General features: G+C 36.2%; 1 protein-coding gene across 2 annotated transcripts in view; it reads left to right on the top strand.

Moving 5' to 3' along the window:
- The window catches only part of LOC127436647 (adhesion G-protein coupled receptor V1), a 214,255-nt gene extending 188,634 nt beyond the window's left edge, over positions 1 to 25,621 (top strand). For both annotated transcript variants that reach the window (XM_051690924.1, XM_051690913.1), the window contains exons 86-89: positions 10,127 to 10,248; positions 18,250 to 18,438; positions 24,573 to 24,747; positions 25,022 to 25,621. In XM_051690924.1, coding sequence (XP_051546884.1) covers positions 10,127 to 10,248; positions 18,250 to 18,438; positions 24,573 to 24,747; positions 25,022 to 25,140 — 605 coding nt within the window. In that variant the 3' untranslated portion in view covers positions 25,141 to 25,621. The remainder of the gene's footprint in view (positions 1 to 10,126; positions 10,249 to 18,249; positions 18,439 to 24,572; positions 24,748 to 25,021) is intronic.
- The last annotated feature ends 201 nt before the right edge of the window (positions 25,622 to 25,822 follow it).

Raw genomic sequence — 25,822 nt, 5'->3', positions numbered from 1 at the left:
CAGGGAGAGGAGGGAGGGAAGGACAGGGAGAGAGAACAGCACGTACTAAAAGGAGGCTGATATGCTGGACAATAAACGGTACAGGAGGTGAAGAGTGTGGGGAGGAGAGAAGTTGAGGGAAGAACTGGGAAATAATAATGAAATTGGAAGGTTTTTGATGTGTGAAACATTCAGAGACAAAAAGAGCAAATGAGTGGACAAACAGTTTTGGTTGCACTTTTGCTCTCTTAGCGCCCATACACATGTAAATAAACTGTAAACCGTAAGACCACATGAAATCAAAATCAAAGATTTGTCGCTAATGCTGGAGATGTAGTCCATGTTTGTTAGCTTTGAGATTATCTGTGTCCAAGTGTACCTCTAATCATTGACAAAACTAACTTTTAGTAGATTTATGCATTTAAAATGTATAGTCTTTATCTTCTGATAAAACCAATATAAAATGTTGATGAGTCATGTTGAATCACGGGCATATCCAAATTTTTGTCCAATCAAATGTTCTCTAGAATGAGAGTGTCCCTCCCCCTCATACCTGTAATGTAGACTAAAGACTACTGGCTATTAAAAAAAAAAGAATAAAAAAAAAGAGAGAGAGACAACAAGCTCTTCGATATGTCCCACCTTCAAATTCAACTTCTTGTTCAGCAGGATATGTCAACACAGGAAAGAAAACTGCACTCATCAGTGTGGTCTTTCATTATGTTGGCTTGAAAAAGCCAACATACTGTTGTACACTTTAAACATATTATTTTTTTTTTTTTAAATCCCTAAACAAAGACTGAAATTTATTTAATGGAACTCATCCTACAGCTTTCAGGCTACATCCACCAAATTTGATACAGACCTTCAAACTGTTTTGACTTAAGAGTGCTATGTATTTTCTAACTGATCTGACTTAAAATTTTCCCGTAGCAAGCAGTCAAATATCCCATAGACTTACATTGAAAGAATGTTCAAACAGACCAAGACTATTTAAACTACTACTGTCAAAAGAATTCTAATTTTCGAATTTCAAAATTTCTGCCAGGCCAAGATTTATCAAGCCAACATCAAAATTTATCTTGACAAACTTTGCTTATCTAGTTACAATAGCAATATAACTTTAAATACAATACTAATACAATTTACAAAACAGTGCCTTTATAGGCATCTCCGCAAAATAATTACACAACAAGTACATGTTTTTCATTTATTATACTCAGTAGTTGTATGCTAGTCCTTGACCTTCCATTCATCCATGAAAACCCCCTATTGGTTGACCACTGTTTAACTTGCCACTCATTATTTTCACATGCAAATGAGCTTGCGAGTTGCCACAAATGTTTGCCAGAAGTTTTCAGCTTTTCACCGGTAGAGGTGAACCTGCAGCAAACCTTTGGCAACAGTAGAGAATTTGCAGCTGCTGGCAAACACTTCTGTGGCAAACTTGTAGCAACAATGAAGAGTTTGCCTCAAAGCTCAGTTGCATGTGAAAATAATGAGTGGCAAATTTGCTGCAGGGGTTTATCGGAACTTTTGAAGAGACTTACTGAAAAATCCAGGGGACATATCCCCAACAGTGTTTAAGATTGTTATGGCCCTGCACATATGTTACACTGTATAATGATGAACACTGTAAAATATCACCTCTTTAGTCATTTTAGTTTCTTTAGTAATTGTGTCAGTAAAACAAACAGCAACTGGAACATCACAAAAATAAATCTTAGATGGCCATGGCACTTTAATTTTAACTTTTAAACTTTGGCCCTGTGCCATGTGTTGTCTATCTAATGAGGAATTTTTGGCCTTCCTTTCTTTGCCAAGTCTATCATAACATTTTCCCGTTTAAACTGGCATGTCCTCCACTGGCATGCCACAGAGACATTTCAGTCATGCATGTGCTTGTCTTTGTGCTCAGTGGTGTTATCTGATCCATATTAACATCAATGGACCCCCAACCAGCCATGTTCCAGCCAACAGAACAGATGTTAATGTTGTGCATTAGCTTTGATGGTGAAGTGCAATGGGACAGTGCTGCAGCTGAAGGGACAGAACAGAATGTTCTATACAGCAAGTGTTGTCCCTAAAGGAAGCCCATTATTGGATTGGACTGATTCTCTTCACACTCATTCAGTCTAATGAAAGCCAATTAAAATCACATTTGCTGTTTTTTGTTTTGTTTTTTTGTTTTTTGTGTTTGCATACCTATCAGCGATGACGCTTTGAGAATTTGAGAATTTACTTGAAATCTCTTTTGGACTTGCAGGGTGTTTGCTTGGCTTAATTTGATTAGGAGGCTGCATGCACGAACAAGGCCACAGGTGCTTGCCTGATTGTTTGCCGTCATCAGGGATTCAGTAAGTGTAACCGAGGGAAGTTCTGTGTTGTGGAGGTTAAACTGATGAATATTCTCCCGATCTCTCTTTCTCCCTAGATGTGGTTTGTCCACATCTGGTGGAAAATGTGATGCATTCCAGTCATATGCTAGAACAAATTCAGCTAATATAGGGCTCTTCAATGTTTTTCTGTCCATGGACCCCATAGTTAATATAGATGGAGCAGAGAGCACATGTTGCATATGGTATAAAATTTTGTGTTTTATAATAAGCCTGGCATATAATAACGTTTTATCACAGCCCTCTAAATAGCGAGTTAATCACTCACAAATACGACCAGATTTCATGCTATGTGACTAAAATATGAATTTTATAAGCTACTGGTGAATAAAAATTCAGATTTTCCTCGCCAGAGCTTGAGTTGTGTAGTGGTGAAGAAGAACTTGAGCATTGCAATCCTTTTACTGAATGAGAAACCAGCAATTAGGAAGCTGGTTTCAGCCTCATCTTTTACAGCGTGTTGTCTCGTGAGCACGCACCCTGAAGGAAAATTACCTTATTTGGCTGCAGTGGGTCCGGATCTGTCGTGATCACGCTGTCTCCATCACTTTAATTGAGCCTTGAAATGTCACTGACATTTCATTTAACGACGTCAACTCTGACTTTGGTTAAACTTTTCCACTGACTGTTTTCACAACATTCTTAGTTTTAAAGCAAGGATATAGACCAGTAACACGCCTGTTGGACTTCTGTTAGAAGGTAAAAGTTTTGCAAAACTAGAGAGCTTGTAGATTTGAATTTGAGAACATGTACAATAAATATTTCTACAAGCTAGTCATACATATTATACAAGTTAAAGTTTCCTTTTGCTTCATTCCTTGTATTTTGTATCAAAAGACGAGACCCATGCACCCCATTTTCATTTCATGTCTCTTTTAAAATTCTTTCTGTTATTTACAGTCAGTTGGTGATCAAAAAGATAAAAATAAACATTATTTTTAATCATACATTGCACGGATGAGGGAAAAACAACTGTGCAGCTTCATTCTCTTTAATCTTAAACACTTGCTTGCGGCGCAGCCATTTTCTTAATGAGACAGTATCAATTTATCTCTTGTTATACATATCAGTGTAAACTCAATGTAAATCGCACAAGTGCATATAAACAAAGTTTAACAAACAAGTTATAAAATGCAGTAATTTAGTAAGTGTAATAAATGTGTAAATATGTAAATATATTTAAAAGGCACAATCATACATTATTAAATATTTTAACTTCACAAAACACTGTAAATATGAAAGAATTTAACAAACCCAAAACTTTAACAAATCTATGCAAGGTTTTTGTTTGTTTGTTTGTTTTTGCATAGTAGTTTTGAAGTAGTAACACTTAAATTATTTTTTTATAATATAATTATTCTATTTTCATTAGGTTCCAACCTTTTTCCCAACCTTTCAGTTTGTATGAAATTTCAAACAGTGACAACAGCTTGTATCATTATTAAAGATGCAAATTCATGACATCATATAAATTGATAGAATGTGAAATTTGTACACAAGCTAAAATGTGATTAAAAGTATCAAAAGTGAAATATGAAAATAAAATGTACAATCTTGCATACTATATTGCATTAAATCATATTTATGAAAACTAATATACAGTATATATATACACAGACACTGGTGGCCAAAAGTTTGGAATAATGTACAGATTTAGCTGTTTCAGAAGGAAATTGGTACTTTAATTCACCAAAGTGGCATTCAACTGATCACAAAGTATAGTCAGGACATTACAGATGTAAAAAACAGCACCATTACTATTTGAAAAAGTCATTTTTGATCAAATCTAGACAGGCCCCATTTCCAGCAGCCATCACTCCAACACCTTATCCTTGAGTAATCATGCTAAATTGCTATTTTGGTACTAGAAAATCACTTGCCATTATATCAAACACTGCTGAAAGCTATTTGTTTCGTGAAGCTTAACATTGTGTTTGTTTTTGAGTTGCCACAGTATGCAATAGATTGGCTTGTCTTAAGGTCAATTTTAGCTCAAAAATGGCAAAAAAGAAATGGATTTCTCAAGAAACTTGTCAGTCAATCATTGTTTTGAGGAATGAAGGCTATACAATGCTTGAAAGTCAAAGGACAACTGGCTCTAACAAGGACAGAAAGAGATGTGGAAGGCCCAGATGTACAACTAAATAAGAGGATAAGTACATCAGAGTGTCTAGTTTGAGAAGTAGACGCCTCACATGTCCTCAACTGACAGCTTTATTGAATTCTACCTGCTCAACACCAGTTTCATGTACAACAGTAAAGAAATGACTCAGGGGTGCAGGCCTTATGGGAAGAATTTCAAAGAAAAAGTCAAAAAATCAGAAGTTTGAGTCAGAAAAATCAAAAAGAAAAGGTTAGAGTGGGCAAAAAAACACAGACATTGGACAACAGATAATTGGAAAAGAGTGTTATAGATCTTAATCCCACTGAGCTTTTGTGGGAAAAACTGACAGCTAGAATGCCAAGGATCTGCAAAGCTGTCATTTCTGCACGTGGAGGATGTTTTTGATGAGAACTCTTTGAAGTAGTTAAAGACGTTCTGAACCTTTTTTATTTATTTATTTTTTTTTTTTTCAAATTGTAATAGTAATTTTTTACATTATTAATGTCCTGACTATACATTGTGATCAGTTGAATGCCACTTTGGTGAATAAAAGTACCAATTTCTTTCCATAAGAGCAAAATCTGTACATTATTCCAAACTTTTAGCCACCAGTGTATGCACTGTATATATATATATATATATATATATATATATATATACAGTGCATCCGGAAAGTATTCACAGCGCTTCACTTTTTCCACATTTTGTTATGTTACAGCCTTATTCCAAAATGGATTAAATTCATTATTTTCCTCAAAATTCTACAAACAATACCCCATAATGACAACGTGAAAGAAGTTTGTTTGAAATCTTTGCAAATTTATTAAAAATAAAAACGAAAAAAATCACATGTTCATAAGTATTCACAGCCTTTGCTCAGTATTTTGTTGAAGCAACTTTGGCACCAATTACAGCCTCAAGTCTTTTTGAGTATGATGCTACAAGCTTGGCACACCTATTTTTGGGCAGTTTCTCCCATTCTTCTTTGCAGGACCTCTCAAGCTCCATTTTCACATTGTATTCACAGCCATTTTCAGATCTCTCCAGAGATGTTCAATCGGGTTCAAGTCTGGGCTCTGGCTGGGCCACTCAAGGACATTCACAGAGTTGTCCCATAGCCACTCCTTTGTTATCTTGGCTGTGTGCTTAGGGTCGTTGTCCTGTTGGAAGATGAACCTTCGCCCCAGTCTGAGGTCCAGAGCGCTCTGGAGCAGGTTTTCATCAAGGATGTCTCTGTACATTGCTGCATTCATCTTTCCCTCGATCCTGACTAGTCTCCTAGTTCCTGCTGCTGAAAAACATCCCCACAGTATGATGCTGCCACCACCATGCTTCACTGTAGGGATGGTATTGGTCAGGTGATGAGCGGTGCCTGGTTTCCTCCAGACATGACACTTGCCATTCAGGCCAAAGAGTTCAATCTTTGTTTCTCATGGTCTGAGAGTCCTTCAGGTGCCTTTTGGCAAACTCCAGGCGGGCTGTCATGTGCCTTTACTGAGCAGTGGCTTCCGTCTGGCCACTCTACCATACAGGCCTGATTGGTGGAGTGCTGCAGAGATGGTTGTTCTTCTGGAAGGTTCTCCTCTCTCCACAGAGAAATGCTGGAGCTCTGTCAGAGTGACCATCGGGTTCTTGGTCACCTCCCTGACTAAGGCCCTTCTCCCCCGATCGCTCAGTTTGGCCAGGCGGCCAGCTCTAGTACGAGTCCTGGTGGTTCCAAACTTCTTCCATTTACGGATGATGGAGGCCACTGTGCTCATTGGGACCTTCAATGCTGCAGAAATTTTTCTGTACCCTTCCTCAGATCTGTGCCTCGATACAATCCTGTCTCGGAGGTCTACAGACAATTTCTTGGTCTTCATGGCTTGGTTTGCGCTCTGACATGCACTGTTAACTGTGGGACCTTATTTAAACAGGTGTGTGCCTTTCCAAATCGAGTCCAATCAACTGAATTTACCACAGGTGGACTCCAATCAAGTTGTAGAAACATCTCAAGGATGATCAGTGGAAACAAGATGCACCTGAGCTCAATTTTGAGTGTCATGGCAAAGGCTGTGAATACTTATGTACATGTGATTTTTTTCGTTTTTTATTCTTAATAAATTTGCAAAGATTTCAAACAAACTTCTTTCATGTTGTCATTATGGGGTATTGTTTGTTGAATTTTGAGGAAAATAATTAATTTAATCCATTTTGGAATAAGGCTATAACATAACAAAATGTGGAAAAAGTGAAGCGCTGTGAATACTTTCCAGATGCACTGTATATATACACACACACATATATTTACACTGCCTGGCCAAAAAAAAAAAAAAGAAAGATGCTATTTGGATTTAAATAATGGTTATGATCTGGGGTTGCATCAATTTGTCAGGTCTAGGCTTAGCAACGTTATGCAGCAATAAAATGAAGTCACTTTCAGTGTACCTGAAAGTACTGAATGACCAGATTACCTCATCAATGGAATTTTTATTCCCTGATGGCACAGGAATATTCCAGGACGACAATACCAAGATTCACTGTACTCCGTAAAGTGTTCTCCAGCACATCCCAAAGACTTTCAATGGAGTTAAGGTCAGGATGCTGTGGTGGCCAATTCATGTGTGAAAATGATTCCTCATGCACCCTGAACCACTCTTTCACAATTTGAGCCCGAGGAATCTTGGCATTGTCATCCTGGAATATGCCCGTGCCGTCAGGAAAAAAAAAATCCATTGATGGGATAACCTGGTCATTCAGTATATTCAGGTACTCAGCTGACTTCATTTTATTGCTGCATAACGTTGCTGAGCGTAAACCTGACCAGTTGAAGCAACCCCAAATTATAATCATTATATATATATATATATATATATATATATATATATATATATATATATATATATATATATATATAAACAAAAATTTACTAGCCAGTGGCGATTAATTCTCCAGTGTGTCCGTAGAGGGTTGTAGCACCATGTAAATGTATCTACATACTTACAAACTTCTCAAAGCCATTAAGATAATCATTATTGATTCTTTTGTTGATGATAACAAGGGTGGATGTATGTGAGTAATTAATGACAGAATTTTCTTTTTTGGGTGAATTATTCCTTTTGTAGGATATTGCAGTTTTGTTTAACTCATGTTTTAATTTTTTCACAAAAGTAGTTTGAAATGAAATAATAATTGGCAGACCACCTGTTGCCGTGTTGCCTCTAATAGTCCAGTACAGTGCTTCCTTCAAAGAATGATGTTAATATTCTAATGCCGTTTGTGAATTTCCTGAATTTCCCAGTCCTCGCTGTGAACAATCATGGGCAAATGGATGTAGGGAACGAGTTCCAAATCAAATAAAGGCTGAAAACACTTTTTAAAAAGAGTGATGCAGGTCTGTACTTTTCCCATTGTTTGGAGAACTGGAGTGCCCAGCTGGGCTCATGTCCCTGTTGATGTAATGAAAGGGGAACATGATGGGTGAGTCAGCCTGTTCTCCATTCAGGAGCTGTACTAATATGGGGTTCTCAGGAGGTTTATGAGGTGAGTGGATGCAAATAAGGCTTGCTGAAAAGAAACAATGACACAGGCTGCCTCTCCCCCTCCATTAATTATCAGCCACAGCTCTGCCTGACTGTGTACTTTGAGTATTACATGGACATCATAATCGCATTGGGGGTGGGCAAAAGTTGTTAGCGTAGTCAAAGCATATTAAAAAAAGCAAAAAATAAATAAATAAATAAATAAAAACATCAACATGGAAACCTGCGTTATTGTAAACAGGCATACACAACATGTAAACAGGCATGCACTCAACACTTTGGACAAGCCGGTACTGGTAAAAGTGTTTAGGCTTCATGCAGAGCGAAATCGAAGTAACATAGATAAAATTCTATGTGTGCCAGTTGGTTTTTAGTAAAACAGTTCAAGGCCTTTACAATGCCTTTACATATTGGCTTATCAAGCATAATCGGTGTAAGAATGTGCATGCAATTGTGACGATTGATCATCTGGTTATACAAAGAAAATTTCAAGCTATTAGGGTATTTACAATTTGGACACTTTTAGCAACACTTAAAAATCTATGAATGTCTTTGCAGTACATGACAAAATATCAAATATCAAATCGATTTAAAATCCTTTAAAAGAAAGATCACTAAAGGTTTCAAATTATAAAGCATTAGATGTATTGTTCAAAATTATGACAAATAGTATTTGGACACTTTCTGGCTGTCAAACCAAGTGGATGTCTATAGTTAATGTGATGGACTACACCTGTAGTTACTCTGCTAGGACACCTGTGGGAATTTGAGGTAAACTCGTTAAATTAATTGCAAAATGTTTAAGAAAATGGTATTTAGTTCTAAGAAAATGTCTAGCATCATTTGGTTGATATTTTTGTTAACAAATGCAAAGAAATTAGGGTGTGGCTTAACTAGCCAAATATCCAAATACTTCATGATGCCATGTCTTTGAGTAAACTGTTGTATTAGGAGGTTGCACACAGTGGTGAGGACTGCTTACAGTATGCCGATTTGGATATGAGATTATTCTTGGCAGATTATAAACTACCAAAGTGTATGTGTAAGTAAAGTGTGTATGCAACACACATTATTCATCCCACATCCACAAGATGAGAAAATTTTTCAGCAGTTAAAGTCTTAGTCAGTGTTAAAATAAAACACTCAGTCTGGTTAAGGTCCTTGAGCCAATAAGTTTGAGAGACTCTTGGCACTGGGCTGCATTGTTTGCCCATAAAGGGCACTCTCTGGCCAAGCACTTTGCACCCATGGCTGCTTTCATTCACCTCAGCTCGGTCTCTGGACTAAAACCTGCTTAATTAGACAACTCGTTTTAATTGCTCTCTCTCTCTCTCTTTTGTTTTTTAGTTTGTTTGTTTTTACTTTATAGCAGCACATCTTGGACTCTTGCCCTGGGCCAATAAACATGCCCACATGACTCTTGTGTCAAAGCAAAAGCTTTTTAAAGGGTTCTGGCTGCATGTGAAAGCCTTGTCCTGAGTAATGGAAAAACTGAAGCAGTGTTCTGTGCCAGGCCAACTCACTTTATAACTGAAAACAGCACCGATGCTTAGCTCAGGGCTGGCACTAGTACATAGAGCAGAAAGATAAAACAGCCCAGTCAGCATCTATGCATATGAAAACAGATGAATATTCTAGAAATACAGTGGCCCCAAAAAGTATTTGGACACAAAAGTCCCACTTAAAAATGTCTGATTGTCATCGCATTAAATTAAAAAAAAATATCAAAGCAAGTAGCATCTGCAAACAAAGAATGCTAGAGCTTTTCTCTAATTAATTTGTTTCACTCGCTGAGCCTTTTTTGCAATGACTTTTAACCAACTGGTATAAAGGGGGTTTTTAATTTATGTAGGTAGTCAGTTCTCCTCAAGTTCACACAGGTGTCCTAGCAAAGGTAGTACAGGTGTTGTTTATCATATTAGCTTTGGACATGTTCCACAAAGTGTCCAAATATGTTTGTTTTCATTTTGAACAATCTGTCTATTGTTTCATAATTGGAAAACTAACTAACTTCTATTTGTGAAATGTTTTGCATGAAAAGTGTGTTTGTGCACTTTTTGTGTTTGTTCATGCAAACTGAATTCAAACCGAAACTAACTGACATCATCTTGATGTTTGCTCTTCAGAGGTTCCTATGATGCTGTACTTGTTTGCTCTGGTGACACTGGTGTGTTTGTGGGCTGGACTGCATATGGCCTATAGATACCTGTGGATGCTGATCCTCCTTGTCATCTTCAACATCTTTCTGGTAAGAACGCACAGTACAGATGTGACATGAAGTAACTGCTGGTTTCCTAGCCAGTGATCTTTTTTTAAAAATATCAGTTCTTCTTTAGCCAACTGGAAAATACAGTTATACAAGATAATATGTTTTAGTCACTACATCATGACATGAATAAAGTGTAAAACAGTAATTATGATGTCATCACCTGTTTATTTTCAGAATCAGTCCCTTGCTCTGTAACTTAACTCTTACTATGTCCATGGCCTTTTTCCATTTTATTTACTGGCATGGCTATAAGGCTTTATTTTGTTTTGTTTTGTTTTGTTTTGTTTTATTTGATTTTTTTATTTATGTATTTTTTATTTCATTTCATTTCATTTTATTTATTTTATTTTATTGGAAGTGTGTGTATTGGAGAAATGGCAATTATGAAGACTGTTCTATCTTCTGTATGTATTCCCAAACCCACAATCTAATCTTATCTCTGATGTATTTTGCCAGGCAACTCAGTGTTAGAGTGCAAGTGATAAGAGTGCAAATTTGTGACCTGTTGTCAGTTTTGACCTTTGGAATTGCATTCAGTTAGACTTAGTGATGGAGAGTTTAAGTGCATTAGTTAAGTTCTAGTCTACACTGAAGATTACTTGATAAAGGTAATCTTAACTTTAGGGCCCAATGAGCCAGTCCAATGATGCTTTTCCCTTAACAACTATGTAATCAGTACAAGTAGGCTCCATTTCTGCAGCGTTATGTAACAAAAGTTTAAATGTTTCACTCAGAATTGTAGTTAATTGTAAGATAAAGTGTTACATATCAGGCTGCTGGACCTTAACTCTTGATAATTTGATGTGACTTTGTATGCAGATGCTGGTATTTAGTCATTGCACATTCCTATCTTTTTTCTCTTGTCTTGAGCTCTGAATGTGATGTGTTCCCAGGTAACCTTAAAAATGTGCATCATATGATCATATCATTATTATATGAAAAATATTTAATAATATATGAAAAACAGCACAGATGCACACAAAAGCATGTTTGAACAGCCCCTATCTCGCCCTATACTTTAAAAACTGACCCAAACCCAGCCAGAAAACCTGACGGTTTGTCAAAACTCGTCGAGCTCAGGTCAGGTTAAAGAACTCTATAGCACGTGTAAGATAACCGAATAGTGATTTTGATATACGAATAGTGGCGTATTGAAGGTTAACAGAATGTCGACTATCCGTGCACATCCCTAGCAGAAACTGTTCATCGTTCACTTTTTACAGTGTTGTAACATATCTCTGTAAATGAACAACATATAGCATTAAAACAGTACTGATGCAGTAACTTTCTAAAGCAGAGGGTTGTTCTGCAATTTACTCTTAATATCTCATAACAGCTAAATCTGTCTTAAAAGGCATGTTGCCATTGCGCCACTGAATCTGCAACACCAAGAACAACATGGGTTTGTTGTTCAGATGGCCAGAAAATTTTGTAATTTTTTGCCAAACAAGACTAGGAACCTTTTCCAAAAGCAGACTAGATAAAATCACCAACATCAGTGCTTTCCTGCCCATAATTATTTTATCTTAGTGTTAGGGTTAGGTAAACAACAAATAAACCCAGCAAAAAAGAACATGGTTAAACACAAAAACTTCTTTTGTTCTGCTTATGTACGGCTTGTCCTGAAGTTCGACTGACTAGTGGGTCAAATAAGCTGTTATTCTTTCTGACACAGCCTAAACATGCCACAGTTCTAAGTGGGAAATGTTGCCCTTCAACTAGAAAGAGCACCAAAAAATAGCACCAAAATCTTATTTTGATTCCATTTGACTGAAACTCCCAATGCCCACATGAAAATGTCAACAGTGCCTACAGCAAAACATGACCTCCTCCAAGTGCACATTGGCACAAACATGTGGGAGGCCCATACAGACAATGGAAGAGCACACTGACAGTAGCATTGTTGGTATAAGGTTGATACAACTTGTTCTTTCATTGTTTTAGGAATTACTTTGCAATAAAGTAACTTAAAATGTGTTTTTGTGAAATTCTCTTCACTGCACATTTCCCTCTTTTCCAGTCTGTCTGTTTGCAACAATCAAGCCCGAAGTGCCTCTTTTCACAGGAGCTGTTTTTCTATGATGCTAATTTTCAGTCATTGTCCTGTTTTTGAATCCATGGCTGTTGCAGTAAATGTAATTAAAATGCAGTAATATAATTTTGATTGTGCTACTATTTGCCTGATCAGGAAGTGCTGAAAACAGCTTCATAATAGCTTCAGTTGATTGATTTCAGGATGTGAGACTAATGAAAGAGAGAGTGGTGTCAAAGCATAAACCCATCTCTTGATACTCTTGAACACATCATTAGAAATATTTTTGGGGTCATCCTGCTTAAACTGCAGTTGCAATTATTTATTTTGCCAGATGCTATAGTCTTTTGCAGGTATATGATGTAGCATTGCTCTATTACGTGCTGATGGGACAGCTTTGAAGAATGAAACACACTTACAAATTTACCACAATCCAATTTACCCCACACTTCCTGAATAATCCAAAGCTCTTTAAATAGATCCTTTGTCATAATGACAGATGTAAGGGTGTGGAAAATACCACAGTTCTGACCAAAACTGGCAAAATTAAAGATAAATAAAAACAAGAAAAAAAGTTATTTTGTGGAGAGAATGAGCAGTTGATTTTATTCTCATGCTTCACAGATAGAAATACTGGAAAAGGCCATTCTTCAGGCTCTTTTTTCTGTCTCTTTCTTCCACTCCATTTCTCAAAAGATGTATTGTGTCAGCCCATTTCCCTCATATCTCAGATAGTAAAAATGGCACTTCTCTTGTCTGAGCTGAGGACAGTTATGTAACTATCAGAAGTAATTGAGCATGCTGCTCTGGCCTCTGGACTTTTGTGTTTCTTTTAGGTAGCAGTGATAAAGCTGCTCAGTGAAGCATAGACTGCCCACTCAAAGCCTATAAATTAGGCCTGAAATCAATACTCTATTTTTGTGAGAGCTGTGTGTGTGCTGACATCCATTATTTACTTTACAATTGATGGTGAGCCAAAGTAGCTTTATTGAGCATTGGATAATCGTTTAATTTGGATGCCGTTCAATTTCTAAACATTTTGTTCAAGTTTAAAGAAAATGACTTCAGTCCCTTATAAAAAAGTACTGTGGTGGTACCATGGTACAGTAATAATTAGGACTGTCAATCGATTGAAATTTATTAATTACATGATGTGCCAATAATCTCAATTAATCGAAATTATTCACATATCAATTTTTATTGTGATAGACCCCCAAATAAAGGTAATTTAGAATATAATCATTAAAATAATTATAAATATATAATAAATAATTCAGAAAATTCAAATACATTACATCACATACATTTATTGTAGCAACAGACAAGTAAAGCATTTAGGCAATACAAAAAGTGTCAAAATATTGTTTGTTTTATTTCCATATCATTGAACAGAACCTTATTATTGGCAAGCACACCAATGCTCTACTTTTAATTGTTGGTCTATGTACTCATGCGCCAGATGGACCTTTTTAGAGCATCTCACTTTGGTTGCATCACATTTTACTCACTGGCATAGCCATGGGTGGGTCTGGGTCATCCAGTCATTGTCTTTTGCCCCTTTTCCACCAACAGTCAAAAGCTTGTAGGCGTTGACCACAAACTGCTAACGTCAGAAGCTGTTGGGCTGGACAATGTCAGCATCAAAGCTTTCAAAACAACAGCAGCTAAAAAAATAAAAAATAAATAGATGACTCTCATTGTAATGAATCTATTTATACTGTAAACACCCAATGAGGCGATGAGACTTGCCACATGTGTTCAGTTGACGGGCATCCCATATCATGCAGCTTCAACCACTTTATTTTCCCTGTCTAATAAAATATTTGGAACAAATGTCATATGTGAATTGATTGCTATGAACTGTATAAATTAGGCTATAGGTATTAAATAACTTCTTACCTGTTCATTAAAGGGATAGTTCACCCAAAAATTAAAATCCTCTCATCATTTACTCACCCTCATGCCATCCCAGATGTGTATAACTTTCTTTCTTCACCTGAACACAAACGAAGAAAAACATCTCAGCTGAGTAGGTCCTCAAAATGCAAGTGGATGGTGATCAGACTTTTGAAGCTCCAAAAAGAACAGATAGTCATGATGTTTATGCTGACTGTCTGTGATTTTTATTTTGGGGTGAACTATGTTGAATTAAATAACTTTGGATGTTAAAATGCTATTAAAACTCTAAACTCCATCCAATTTATTTTTTTAAATAATTTTTTTTTAATTAACAAATATCATATGTATGAATTGATTATAAATTGTATACGTTATAACTGCTATTTGTTGCATCAAAAGCAGCTTGTGACGGCATAAACTCCTCTCAAATAAATTATTTTAGATAAAATATTCTCTCAAAACTTCTAAAATTTTAAACTCCATCCACTTTTTTTTTTTTTTTTTTATAAAATAATGTTAATTACTAATATATCATATGTATGAATTGATTATTTTATTCATTATAACTTCTATTCGTTGCATCAAAAGCAGCTTGTGACGTCATAAATAAGCTACTTTTGGATGTTAAAATATGCTCCTAAAACTTTAAACCTCATCTGCTTCTTTTTAAGATAAAATAATGTTAATTACTAATATACTAATAACTTAATTACGACAATACCTATTTCCATCATTTTTATTTGTCATTTTCATCTGTCCAAAGACATGGTAGCAAATTGGGCTAGGAAAAGATTACAAAAATGGTCCATTCTATGGATAAAATGTCTATTCTGTTTTTAAATTTCCAAAAATATCTAGGGTACATCCCCTGAATCCCTGTATAATATTAAATTTCTGTTCTCAGCCACAAGGCCTCCTAACATTTCATATGTTACGCATGTAAAATAAAATAAAATACATTCTGAATGTACTCAAACACAAATATTGTTGATTGATCTTTAAATATTCTTAAAATAGACAACTTTTGTAGCTAAATGTCCTATATATGCCCCTGGCTGGAAAGAATTAGCTAAACATTAAAAAAATAAAAATAAATAAAAAATAAAAAAAATGAAAATTGAATAAAGAAATAGTTTTCAGATCTCAGTTCAGATTATTTCTCTTGGCTCACCCACCCACTACTGGTTTTACTAGTTTTCAGCGCCTCTAGTCCTTAGCACTGTGTGTTTAGGACAATGTGCCAAGTTAAATGTAGTTTATAACTTTGAAAAATCCATCTGATCTGTTACACCTTCTCGAGATCCCAGCTCAGTCCAGCTTTCTTTGAGCACAAAAGCATATCTTAGGAAGGCTGAGATGGCTGCTCATTGGTTTGATGAGGCCAGTTGCCTGTACTGCTGGAGCGCTGACTGACCCCTACTGCATCAATGTGACACATCAATCTTGAATTGCTCTGATAGTAGGGGTGTTCCTTATTACAGAATTTACATACAGGTCAGGGGCATGATTAATTGCATTCATTTTTTTTTAACATGTTATTTAGAATTAATCACACTCAATTGACACATTAAATCAACAACCTTATTAATAATGTCAAGTGATATTTTGATTTATAACATAGTTCAAAATTATTACTATATTCTTATGTTATGGAATTTACATGGTACTCCATGGTTCATTAAAAACAAAATACCTTGGCATTACCATGATACTTGTCCAATAACCCTGGTATTACCACAGTACTGTGTCAAAAAAACAAACAAAACAAAAACATGGTTATGCCTTTGTTGGTGGTGCATTATAGATGAAAATGTTTTCATTATAGAAAGAAAGTTATTTAATTCTTCAGTTATTCTTTCATGCTTCTCCAAAATACTAATAATTTTATGGGTTCCAGAGCAATTTTATTCATATTAATTGTAATGAGTATCATAACATTATTTCAGGAAAGCAAGCTTGAGAGTGTTTATATGAGCTTGACGATAGCTGAAAGCTTCAAAACTGTGAGGGTTATTTTCATATCCCTTCTGTTTTCCACACCATTTAAATTATGTAATTGACCCTTTGCTAAGCCCTGCCTTAAAAGTGATTCTGACTAATCCTGTCTTAGCAACTGTTGCCCTGCCGCCATTACTCTGACATGCGTTTGCTATTTTCCAATGATAGCCTATAGAAGTAATGTGTGTTTGAGGACTTTTAAGAAGGATTTTATCAAAATAATAATAATAATAATAATAATAATAATAATAATAATATATATATATATATATATATATATATATATATATATATATATATATATATATATATATATACTGTGTATATATAACAATAAAAAAAACGTTGTTGCCAGGTCATTTGTAATAGTGACATGATTTTTTAATAAATCTGGAGGAGGGCATGTTATGGATTAAACTGTGTCAGCCCTCATTCCCAAATGAACACATAACATCTGCAACGACACCTACATTTGCTCCAAAGGAAATTAAAGCTAATAACTGAACGTTCATTAATTTATGTATTGATTCAAGTCATAGTAAAAGCGGTAGTAAATAAACAGTTCACAGCATCAAATTGAGTGTGTTATGAAATGATGTAAACAGCTCTGTTCACTAATGCTAATGTTATTAGATGTGTAATTGCTATTAAATGAGTTTTTTTTTTCTCTTTTTAAGTGACTAATAATTGTTTGCCTTGATTCTGATTCAGAGTCTCCACATTTTTTAATCAAATTACTATGTAATTTAACAATTTGTTTTACAAAAAACTTCGGATAAATATGCATTACAATGTCATTCTTCATACCAGCCCACATTAAAATATTACCCATTCCGTTTATGAGAATATTTTGCCAAAAACCGCATCGTTCACGGCAATCTCTCATTCATTCCAATGGGAGTTCTGCAGAGCTTGTTAGAGCGAGCAACGGTAACCAAGGGGGGTGGAGCTTAGCGAAGGGTTAATTAATATAAGTGCTTATATCACAGCTATTGACTATTCGTAAGACCCAGCAGCTCTCTTTATTTATTAACATCCCTTATGTTCTCATGAGCTCAGCATTTTTTCTCTCTTCTCTGTTTCACCTTTGTTACGAGATTTCTGGTGTTCATGAGATATTTGTCATCTCTGTGTGTACAGCAACGTTCAGTTGGGTGCTGATTTGCTAAATCATTTACTATTGGCCAGAACCTTAGTGACAATGATGTAAATGGAAGGGAATGATGTCATGAGGTCACAAAATCTCATGTGGAATTTGTGACCTAATGAGTAACTGGAGATGGTTGTTCTTTTTGTTTTGTTGTAAACACATTTGGAATGTCTAACAAATGGAGTCTTTAGATTACTTCCTGAAATGTCAGAGAGTTTTACATTCAGCATTTTCAGGATCTTTTTTATGACCAAAAAATAAATAAATTGGTAGATCACCTGGATGCTGATTGGTAAATGAAGCATTTCACCTGTGCTAAAATACACAATATAGTAACAGTTATGATGTAAAAAAAACCCCTGTTTATCTAGCTACTGGGTATATCACTGTGCAGCACTCACAAAGACCAGATGTTAACCTTAGCACTCAGTTGGTTTACATGTCAGGGACTACATCTTCTAGTGGAAAGGCATTTTATGACTGCTTAGTAAAATAACATTTTAACAACAACAACAACAAAAAATGGTGTCCTTAAATATAAAGTGTTTTTGTTATAAAAGCAATAAGGCACATAAACTCAAGGTTGTGCTATATTGTGAATATAGTAGTCATGACCAATAAGACTTTAGTACTGTAAGTTCCATTTCACATATTGTACCCTTGTTTGAATTCATTCTAAAGAATTTCTCCCAAATTCATAATTTCCCCCCAAAATCAGCACAAAAAAAAAAAAAAAAAAAACAGTCTGCAGATTCTGTGTGGGTAGCTAGATTCACCATAGCATGACCTTTCATACCTTAAGAAATCCCAGTTGTTTAGGATCACATTATAAAGTAATTTTTGTAGGCCTGATGTGACAGCTTAAAATTAGCTCTTCTGACTTGTGATTCATCTTTTTCAGGGTCTGTACGTGTTTTCCGTGTACTTTATCATGCATAATCAGCTTTTCTGGCCAGCTAAGGCGACCTACACCGTGGAGATGAATGGTCACGGCAGCCCAGACTCTATGTACCAGAGTGGCGGAGCTAATACAGTTGGGGGAGGAGAGATTAGCAAGTCCACACAGAACCTCATCAGTGCCATGGAAGAGGTGCGTCTGTTACTCAGTTTTGAGAAATGATTATCAGAAAAAGTTGCTATATTGCTTTACACTATCAACAACACCACTTCATGAGGCAGCAGCATCTGATGAGTATTGAAAACCATGCAGCATTTCATACCACACATGTACTTGTATTTGAGTATGAACTAGGACAATACATAAACATTTTTAATCAAATTAATTGCATAATATATTGTGCATATGGTTATTAATCAAATCAATTGCTATTATATCAATATTTTCAAAGACAACCCACCAAATAAAGATAATTTAAGACATTAATGTGGCAGACAAGTTAATGTCTAACAAGTTTTTGGGCTTTAATAATCAATAGCTGATATTATTTTTTTATTTTCAGATTAGTAAGATTGTCACTGATCTAAAGTCACTGACCTATACAGTCAGAAATCCATTTTGCAATTGAGATGAAAGTGGTGTCTTAAGTTTGAAATCCAATTGTAGGAATACTATATATACTGTATATATAATTGTACTAAATTAATTCATCAAATTCATAGTCCTAGTACGAACATTAATTTAGTAGCCCTTAGCTGTATGTGTGTTTGCATAACTACCTATTTATCATTCTCAGGCTCAGCCAGAGGACTCTGAGAGCTCTGTTTGTTCACTGAGTCAGCTCACTTACAGACACATACACAGACAGTAAATACTGTTATGTAAGGGGCCTGGTGTAGAAGCCTACATTCCACTGAGGCCTCAGTGTAAACTATTCACAGATCCGGTAAGAGAGTGTACAGGGAGGTAAGGAGGGAAGAGGTGGGGACTGTGGAAGCACAGGCTGTCTGGGAAATATGGGCAGAGATCAAGAAAGTCTTTCAGATGAGATATTTACAAAATAAATATTTCAGTTTCCGTAATTCACCATCTTAACAGCAAAACGTATGCTAAGCTGTCCTTAGAATTCTGCTCGCTTATTTTATTTGTGAGATTTACATGTAATCGTTCTACAGATGCTTTTATCCAAAGTGACTTAAAATGAGGAAGATCAAAAGCAGTTTATCTTTCAAGAGCCAGAGTTTCAATGCAGAGTTTAAAAAGCAAGCTATGGTTATTTATTTATATATATTTTTTGTAATGTATTAACTGGAAGCCCTTCAATTAATGTATGATTTTGAGTTGGGTTTATTGCTAATAGAAGAACGGTGTCAGCCCTTTCTTGAAGGTTAAGATGGTCTTATCAGGTGGAGGTAGGAAGTTCATTCCAAGGTTCTTGAAAGCAACTTTGATTTAAAGTAAAATAAAGTTTAAACAACAAAAATGATAGCAATTGAACAGAGTAGATTCCTCCCTTACAATCACTCCAGTAGGCTTCCTTACAAAAAGTATTGTGGCAATAGTAACCCCATAGTACAGCGATGGCCTCAGATGGTAATACTATGGCACTTTGATATTTGCTAAATTTGAAATATACTAAAATGATTAGCATATTCATGTACACGGTACTTCAAGGTACATCAAGGAATACCATGGAATTATTATGGTCCAAAAACCATGCATGAAAATTTATTGGAAAATGCCATGAAATTGTTTGTGACAATCTAATTTATTTCCCCAAAAATATCACTATATGTCTCAAAGCCCTCTCTGCTTATTTGGCAGTTGAACCCATTAACGCCAATAGATTCCCAATGATTTGCAAATCTGCATCTCTGATCATGAATTTGTCCACTCAGTGCTGAGTATGTCTATGATATTTTAGCAGGACTCTAGTCTATATGGACATTATTAATTAAATTGACCCCAGAAAACTGCAGTAATCCTCTTTTATTCATGAGAGCACTGACTTTTGGCTTAAAGTTGTCACATGTGGCCTCGAGACGAGAAGCAGTCAGTGGGGGGAGGTGATTGGTGGAGAGGGGAAAGGAAAGAGAGGTCTGGAGGGGTGGCCGTCTCCTCAAGCTCTTCAGACAGACATGACAAGGTGCCTGGTGGTGCCTAATTCACCCAGCTCGTACATTTTGTTCTGATCACAAGCCTGTTGATTGGCTATTGTACCAGAAAGAGGTGCCTGGGGTGGCCTCTCCCTTCATTCTCCTGGGAAAATCATTGTGGTGTACAGTTCACCCAGCCAAAGGAAATGAAGCTATTGCTATTAGAAAGCAAATCGAGGGAGGGCAAGAGTTGTGAAAGATGATAATTAGGATTGTATTGTTTCAGTGCTTTTTTAAAATTGGGTATTGTTCTATACTTTGAGGAAATGTATGTCCCAGGGTGGAGTCATAAAGTTAGCATGATCAGTATTCTGTGCTGCTGCTTTATGAGAAAAGTGGATGTACCTTTATTGATCAAGTTGTAAAGTTTATGAGTTGATGGATGGAGAGGAAAGGTGAGATGGATGGAGTCTGTGTACATATAACATTGAGACATTTTTACCCAGTATGCTTAAAGGCAATGACATGACAGATTTGTACTTGCTTTCTCTTTCAGTCAGTTGTGGGTATTTGTGTTTCTATGTGTACTGTTTGGAATGGGCAATTCCATTAAACTGTACAATAGGTCTCACGTCTATCTCTGTGTACTAATTGTTATAGAGTTGGTCCTGATACAAATTGATGATGCTCAAATACAATGAGCACTTAATGTACAGTGCCCCAAAAAAGTATTTGGACACTTACAGTAAGCCGCTTTCAAAAGTGTATGAATAGCAAACTAGATAAAATTTCAAACTAAGTGGCATTTACAAAAACTTTCCTCGGACCTAGCTAACTCTTTTCTAGTTATTTTTGCAATTACCATTCACCAACTAATTTCAAGGTGATTTTCAGTAGATGTATGAAGTCAGTTTTCCTCAAGTTCACACAGGTGTCCTGACATAGTAATCACAGTTTTTTAAATTATTTCTTTAAAAAAAAAATTTTTTTTTTTTTTTATCCCGATCGCTCCCGCTGATTTTTGCTCCATTGTTCACACGCTCTCTGCCCGCAGTGATTTTCCTTCTGACCTGTCCTGTTCCCACAACCCCGCCTGTGTTTTCCATATAGGGCAAAAGCCATACAAATAGACAAGAAGTGTACAAAAAACATTTTATTTTTATTTTAATGCTATTATCAGATGACGTGTGACATGACGCCCATCTAACTTGCCTGAAGTTGATTTCTTAACACTAAACTGACCATTTTCCAGTCCTAGTTTCACATCCTTTGATGTTCACACTTTGGTCTGCCATTCTTTTAAAGCTCCTTTGACTACCTGCATAGCCTGCTCTAAAAATTTGATAATTTGATGCACGTGCTGTGTGCACATTTTTACTTCATATAGTTTATTGTTATAAAAAAGAAATTACCTAAAATAAAATTATTGTTTTTTTGCATTCATAAATGAATAATGTAAAAAAGGTATCCACGTCTGATTTTTCAGGCTATTCTCTGACCTCCCGCTCCTGCAAACCACTCATGGAAGTACCGTCCACTCCCGCTTTCAACTCATACATTTAATCCCGCGCCGTGAGAAATCTAAACGGTTCCCGTGGCTCCTGCGGGAGTTCCGCGGGAATGCAGACCTCTAATCACAGGTGTAGTTTATAATTTGAACTATGGACAGGTTCCACTAAGTTTGCCCACCACATACTTGTTGTCATACAGTTTAGTTATCTTTTGTTTTATAATTTAAAACCTAACAAACTTATATTGTGAAGTGCTTGTGCTACAGGATCCTTCTTGAAATAAATGTCACTTGGTTTATTTATTTATTTTTTCTTATCAAATGCAATGAGATTCATAAATTTTTAAGAGTGACTAAAGTGTCCACATACTTTTTTGGGGCCGCTGTATTCAGGTAGGTATAGCTGCACCTCGAAGATCTCCAAATGGGGACGGAATCTCCAGAAGAGGATGGGGTTACTCTAGAAGGGAGTAGGGGCCCAGCTCCAAAAGGGGGTGTCACTTTCACACACGGTTATGGTTAGGGAAAGGGTTAGGTAAGGGGCTCTGTATATCTTTATTGGCAGTTTGGAGCTTTCGCCCCTTTTTGAAGACCTGCCTGCAGCTAATTCCTTCTCGCTGTATTTGACTGGTCAAATATATTGAATGCTTATATCTAAAAAAAAACACTTGACGTCTTCTTCTTCTTCTTCTGAGCCAAAATTTAAACAGTATCTCCTCCGAGAGCTTTCAAGCTACAAACACCAAACTCACCACAGACTTTCAGACTGGTCTGACTCGGGTTGCTATCTCTTTTCTTACTGATCGGACTTCCGGTATTCCCGTACCAGACTTCCGAACAGGACTGATTTTAAATTGACTCCCATTCAAGGTGTGAAAACTTTTCCCTGTAATAACTCCTTTAGAGGATTCAAACTACTTACTATCACTCAGTGTTATTAACTACTTAATAACACTTTCTATCTATCACTCTCTTTTCTATCTTTCCATCACTCCACTCTTTTTATTCTTTCTTTCACTCCATCACTTTAACACCCTAGCAACTGCATACAACCTAGCAACCGTTTAGTGCACCCTAGCAACCAAAACCCATTGACTGCAATTCAAAATGGCTTAGATGGATATCTTCAGATCAGAATGTCCTACAGACATGAGAGTTGTTTGAATTGGGTGAGCAATCAGTATTCAAGTATCATCATGGAAACTACTTAGCCATGCACTAGCAACCATTTAGAGCAACCTAGCAACCAAAACCCACTGACTTATATGGGTATCTCAAGATCAGAATGTCGTAGAGACTTCATTGTTGGCTTGTATGACTCAGAACAGCAAGCAGCCTTCTTGGTATCACACTGGCAACTGTCTAGCAACCACATGGGCTTACCCTAGCAACCAAGTAATAAATCACATATCTCTGCACCAGAACATCGTAGAGACTTCCGGGTTGACTTATTTCACTCAGGATGGCAAGGAGCCTTGATGAGTATCACCCTGGTAACTGCTTAGCAACCAGATGTGGTTACCCTAGCAACCAAGTAACAAATCACATATCTCTGCACCAGAACATCGTAGAGACTTCCAGGTTGACTTATTTCACTCAGGATGGCAAGGAGCCATGTTAAGTATCACCCTGTTAACTGCCTATCAACCAGTTGGGGTTACCCTAGCAACCAAGTAACAAATCATATATCTCTGCACCAGAACATCGTAGAGACTCCCTGACTTATTTCACTCAGGATGGCAAGGAGCCTTGATAAGTATCACCCTGGTAACTGCTTAGCAACCAGATGGGGTTACCGTAACAACCAAGTAACAAATCACATATCGCTGCACTAGAACATCATAGAGACTTCCGGGTTGACTTATTTCACTCAGGATGGAAAGGAGGCTTGATAAGTATCACCCTGGTAACTGCATAGCAACCAGATGGGGTTACCCTAGCAACCAAGTAACAAATCACATATCTCTGCACCAGAACATTATAGAGACTTCTGGTTTTGTTCATTTGACTCAGCAACCAAATGGGGTTACCCTAGCAACCAATTTGCCATTCAGAAAAACAAGCAAGGGGTAGGGTTGCATAGGACTTCTTGCAGCTGGCTGTCTATCTGTATGATGTTCCTTCTGTCTGTCTGACTGTAAGACCATCAAACTTCCAACTCTTCAAACTATTTTAAACTTTCAGACAAGGCTTTGTCAAGCCAACATAAAGTTTGTCTTCAACATTTACTATCTAGTTTCTAGATGTTCTCCCTTCTTATTTGCATTCATCTATTTCATTGCGATTAGACTGACTTAGCACACTTGTTAGAATGTAACAGCTTAACCAGTTTACCAGTGGACCCTCACATATAAATCTCATCCCTGCAATATCTGAATTCAATAGTACTGGAAGTCTAAATGCTAGTGAACTCTCGTTTACCCTTCAAACCCATCCTAATAAAACTCTTTATACATCTAAGCCCTCGTAACCTCTGAATGACCCAGGCACCAGACACTCTCATGAATTCATGGCTGATTTATGTCATCCCTTTCAACCCAGACTAGGTGTGCAAACAAGATCAAAACTTCATTTTGACGTCACATGTAGTGAAGCTTTTAAAGATTTAACAATATTTACATTTCTTTCAGCCCTCTAAAACTTCAACTGACTTTGTTGTTGTCTTTGTGCCGTTTTAAGTGTGTCTGTGTTCATATGTTTGCATCTGCATTTGTGTTCAGATCTCTGCAGACTGGGAGAGAGCTTCTCTAAGGCCTAGCAGTCAGCCCAGCAGTGTTTTCAAACAGACTCCTCAGGATGAGACCTTCATCACAGAAGGGGGATTCATCAACACTAGTCTGGGACAAGATGAGGAATCACAGGAATTTGATGACCTTATATTTGCCTTAAAAACTGGTAAGTCCCTCTCCCCAAAACACACTGCAAAAATAATTTTCTGATTTAGTGTTTTTGTTTTGTTTTCCAGTGAAAATATCTTTAAAACAAAATAAATGTACTTGAGAAGCAAAATGTTATGAGATATAATATATCTGGAATTAAATATTTTTTTTAATAACCCAATATATAAATAACCAAATTTAGTGAGGTGTTCTTGTTTTAACGATGTGTAGATATTTTTACTCTTTAGATATTTTAAAATAATAATTTATTCTACTTGTTATACATGCAGGTTCTGGCCTTAACGTGAGTGACAACGAGTCTATCCATGGTAGTCATGATGGTGGGGGTGCTGCTAACTCACAGATCGTAGAACTCCGACGGATTCCAATTGCAGATACGCATCTCTAACCTCACTGTTTTTGTACTGAATATTGTAAAATAAAAACAATAGTTGTTTTTTTTACTGTTTCTGCCTTTGCACTAAATCTTATTAGTTTTGAAGTTGTCTTTTTTATATGTGGAAATTGCTGAAAATGTTTTTTAAATGTATACATATGTGAATATAATTATCACAAAATAATTTGTGAAGTTTTTAACATTGTTTTGAATGGAAATATCATGTAGATTGAGTAGCAGTCGGACAAGTGAGCCCCGAAAATGTGCTGCTTTATTCGTGTAACACCAATAATAAATGATTCAACCACTATTTTATTAGTGTTGTCTCAGAGTGAATCAACAGTATATCCCCACAGCTGTATGAACAATACTGAACAATAAAAAAATACCTGCCTGGTAGCAGAATAATAATACATTTTCTGATTTATGTTTAAACCTTAAAGTTTTGCGTGCATGCTCATACCACTTGAGAACTTAACAAACCAGTTCTACATACTTTGCTAAGTTGTTTATGTCTTTGGAGAAACTGTTGATCAATATCACATACCAGCATGAAACACAAAGACTAACAAAAACACTGCCATAACCAGTGATTTTAAAATGTTTGAAAATCCCACACAAATATCAGCACTTAATTTCATAAAGGTTAGAAGAATATAAAACAAATTAATACAGTAAATACATTTTAATTTTA

Source organism: Myxocyprinus asiaticus, chromosome 4, assembly GCF_019703515.2.
Source record: "Myxocyprinus asiaticus isolate MX2 ecotype Aquarium Trade chromosome 4, UBuf_Myxa_2, whole genome shotgun sequence".
NCBI classification, from domain to species: domain Eukaryota; kingdom Metazoa; phylum Chordata; class Actinopteri; order Cypriniformes; family Catostomidae; genus Myxocyprinus; species Myxocyprinus asiaticus.
Note: the sequence above shows the minus strand (reverse complement) of the source record. Positions and strands in the feature narration are given on the sequence as shown.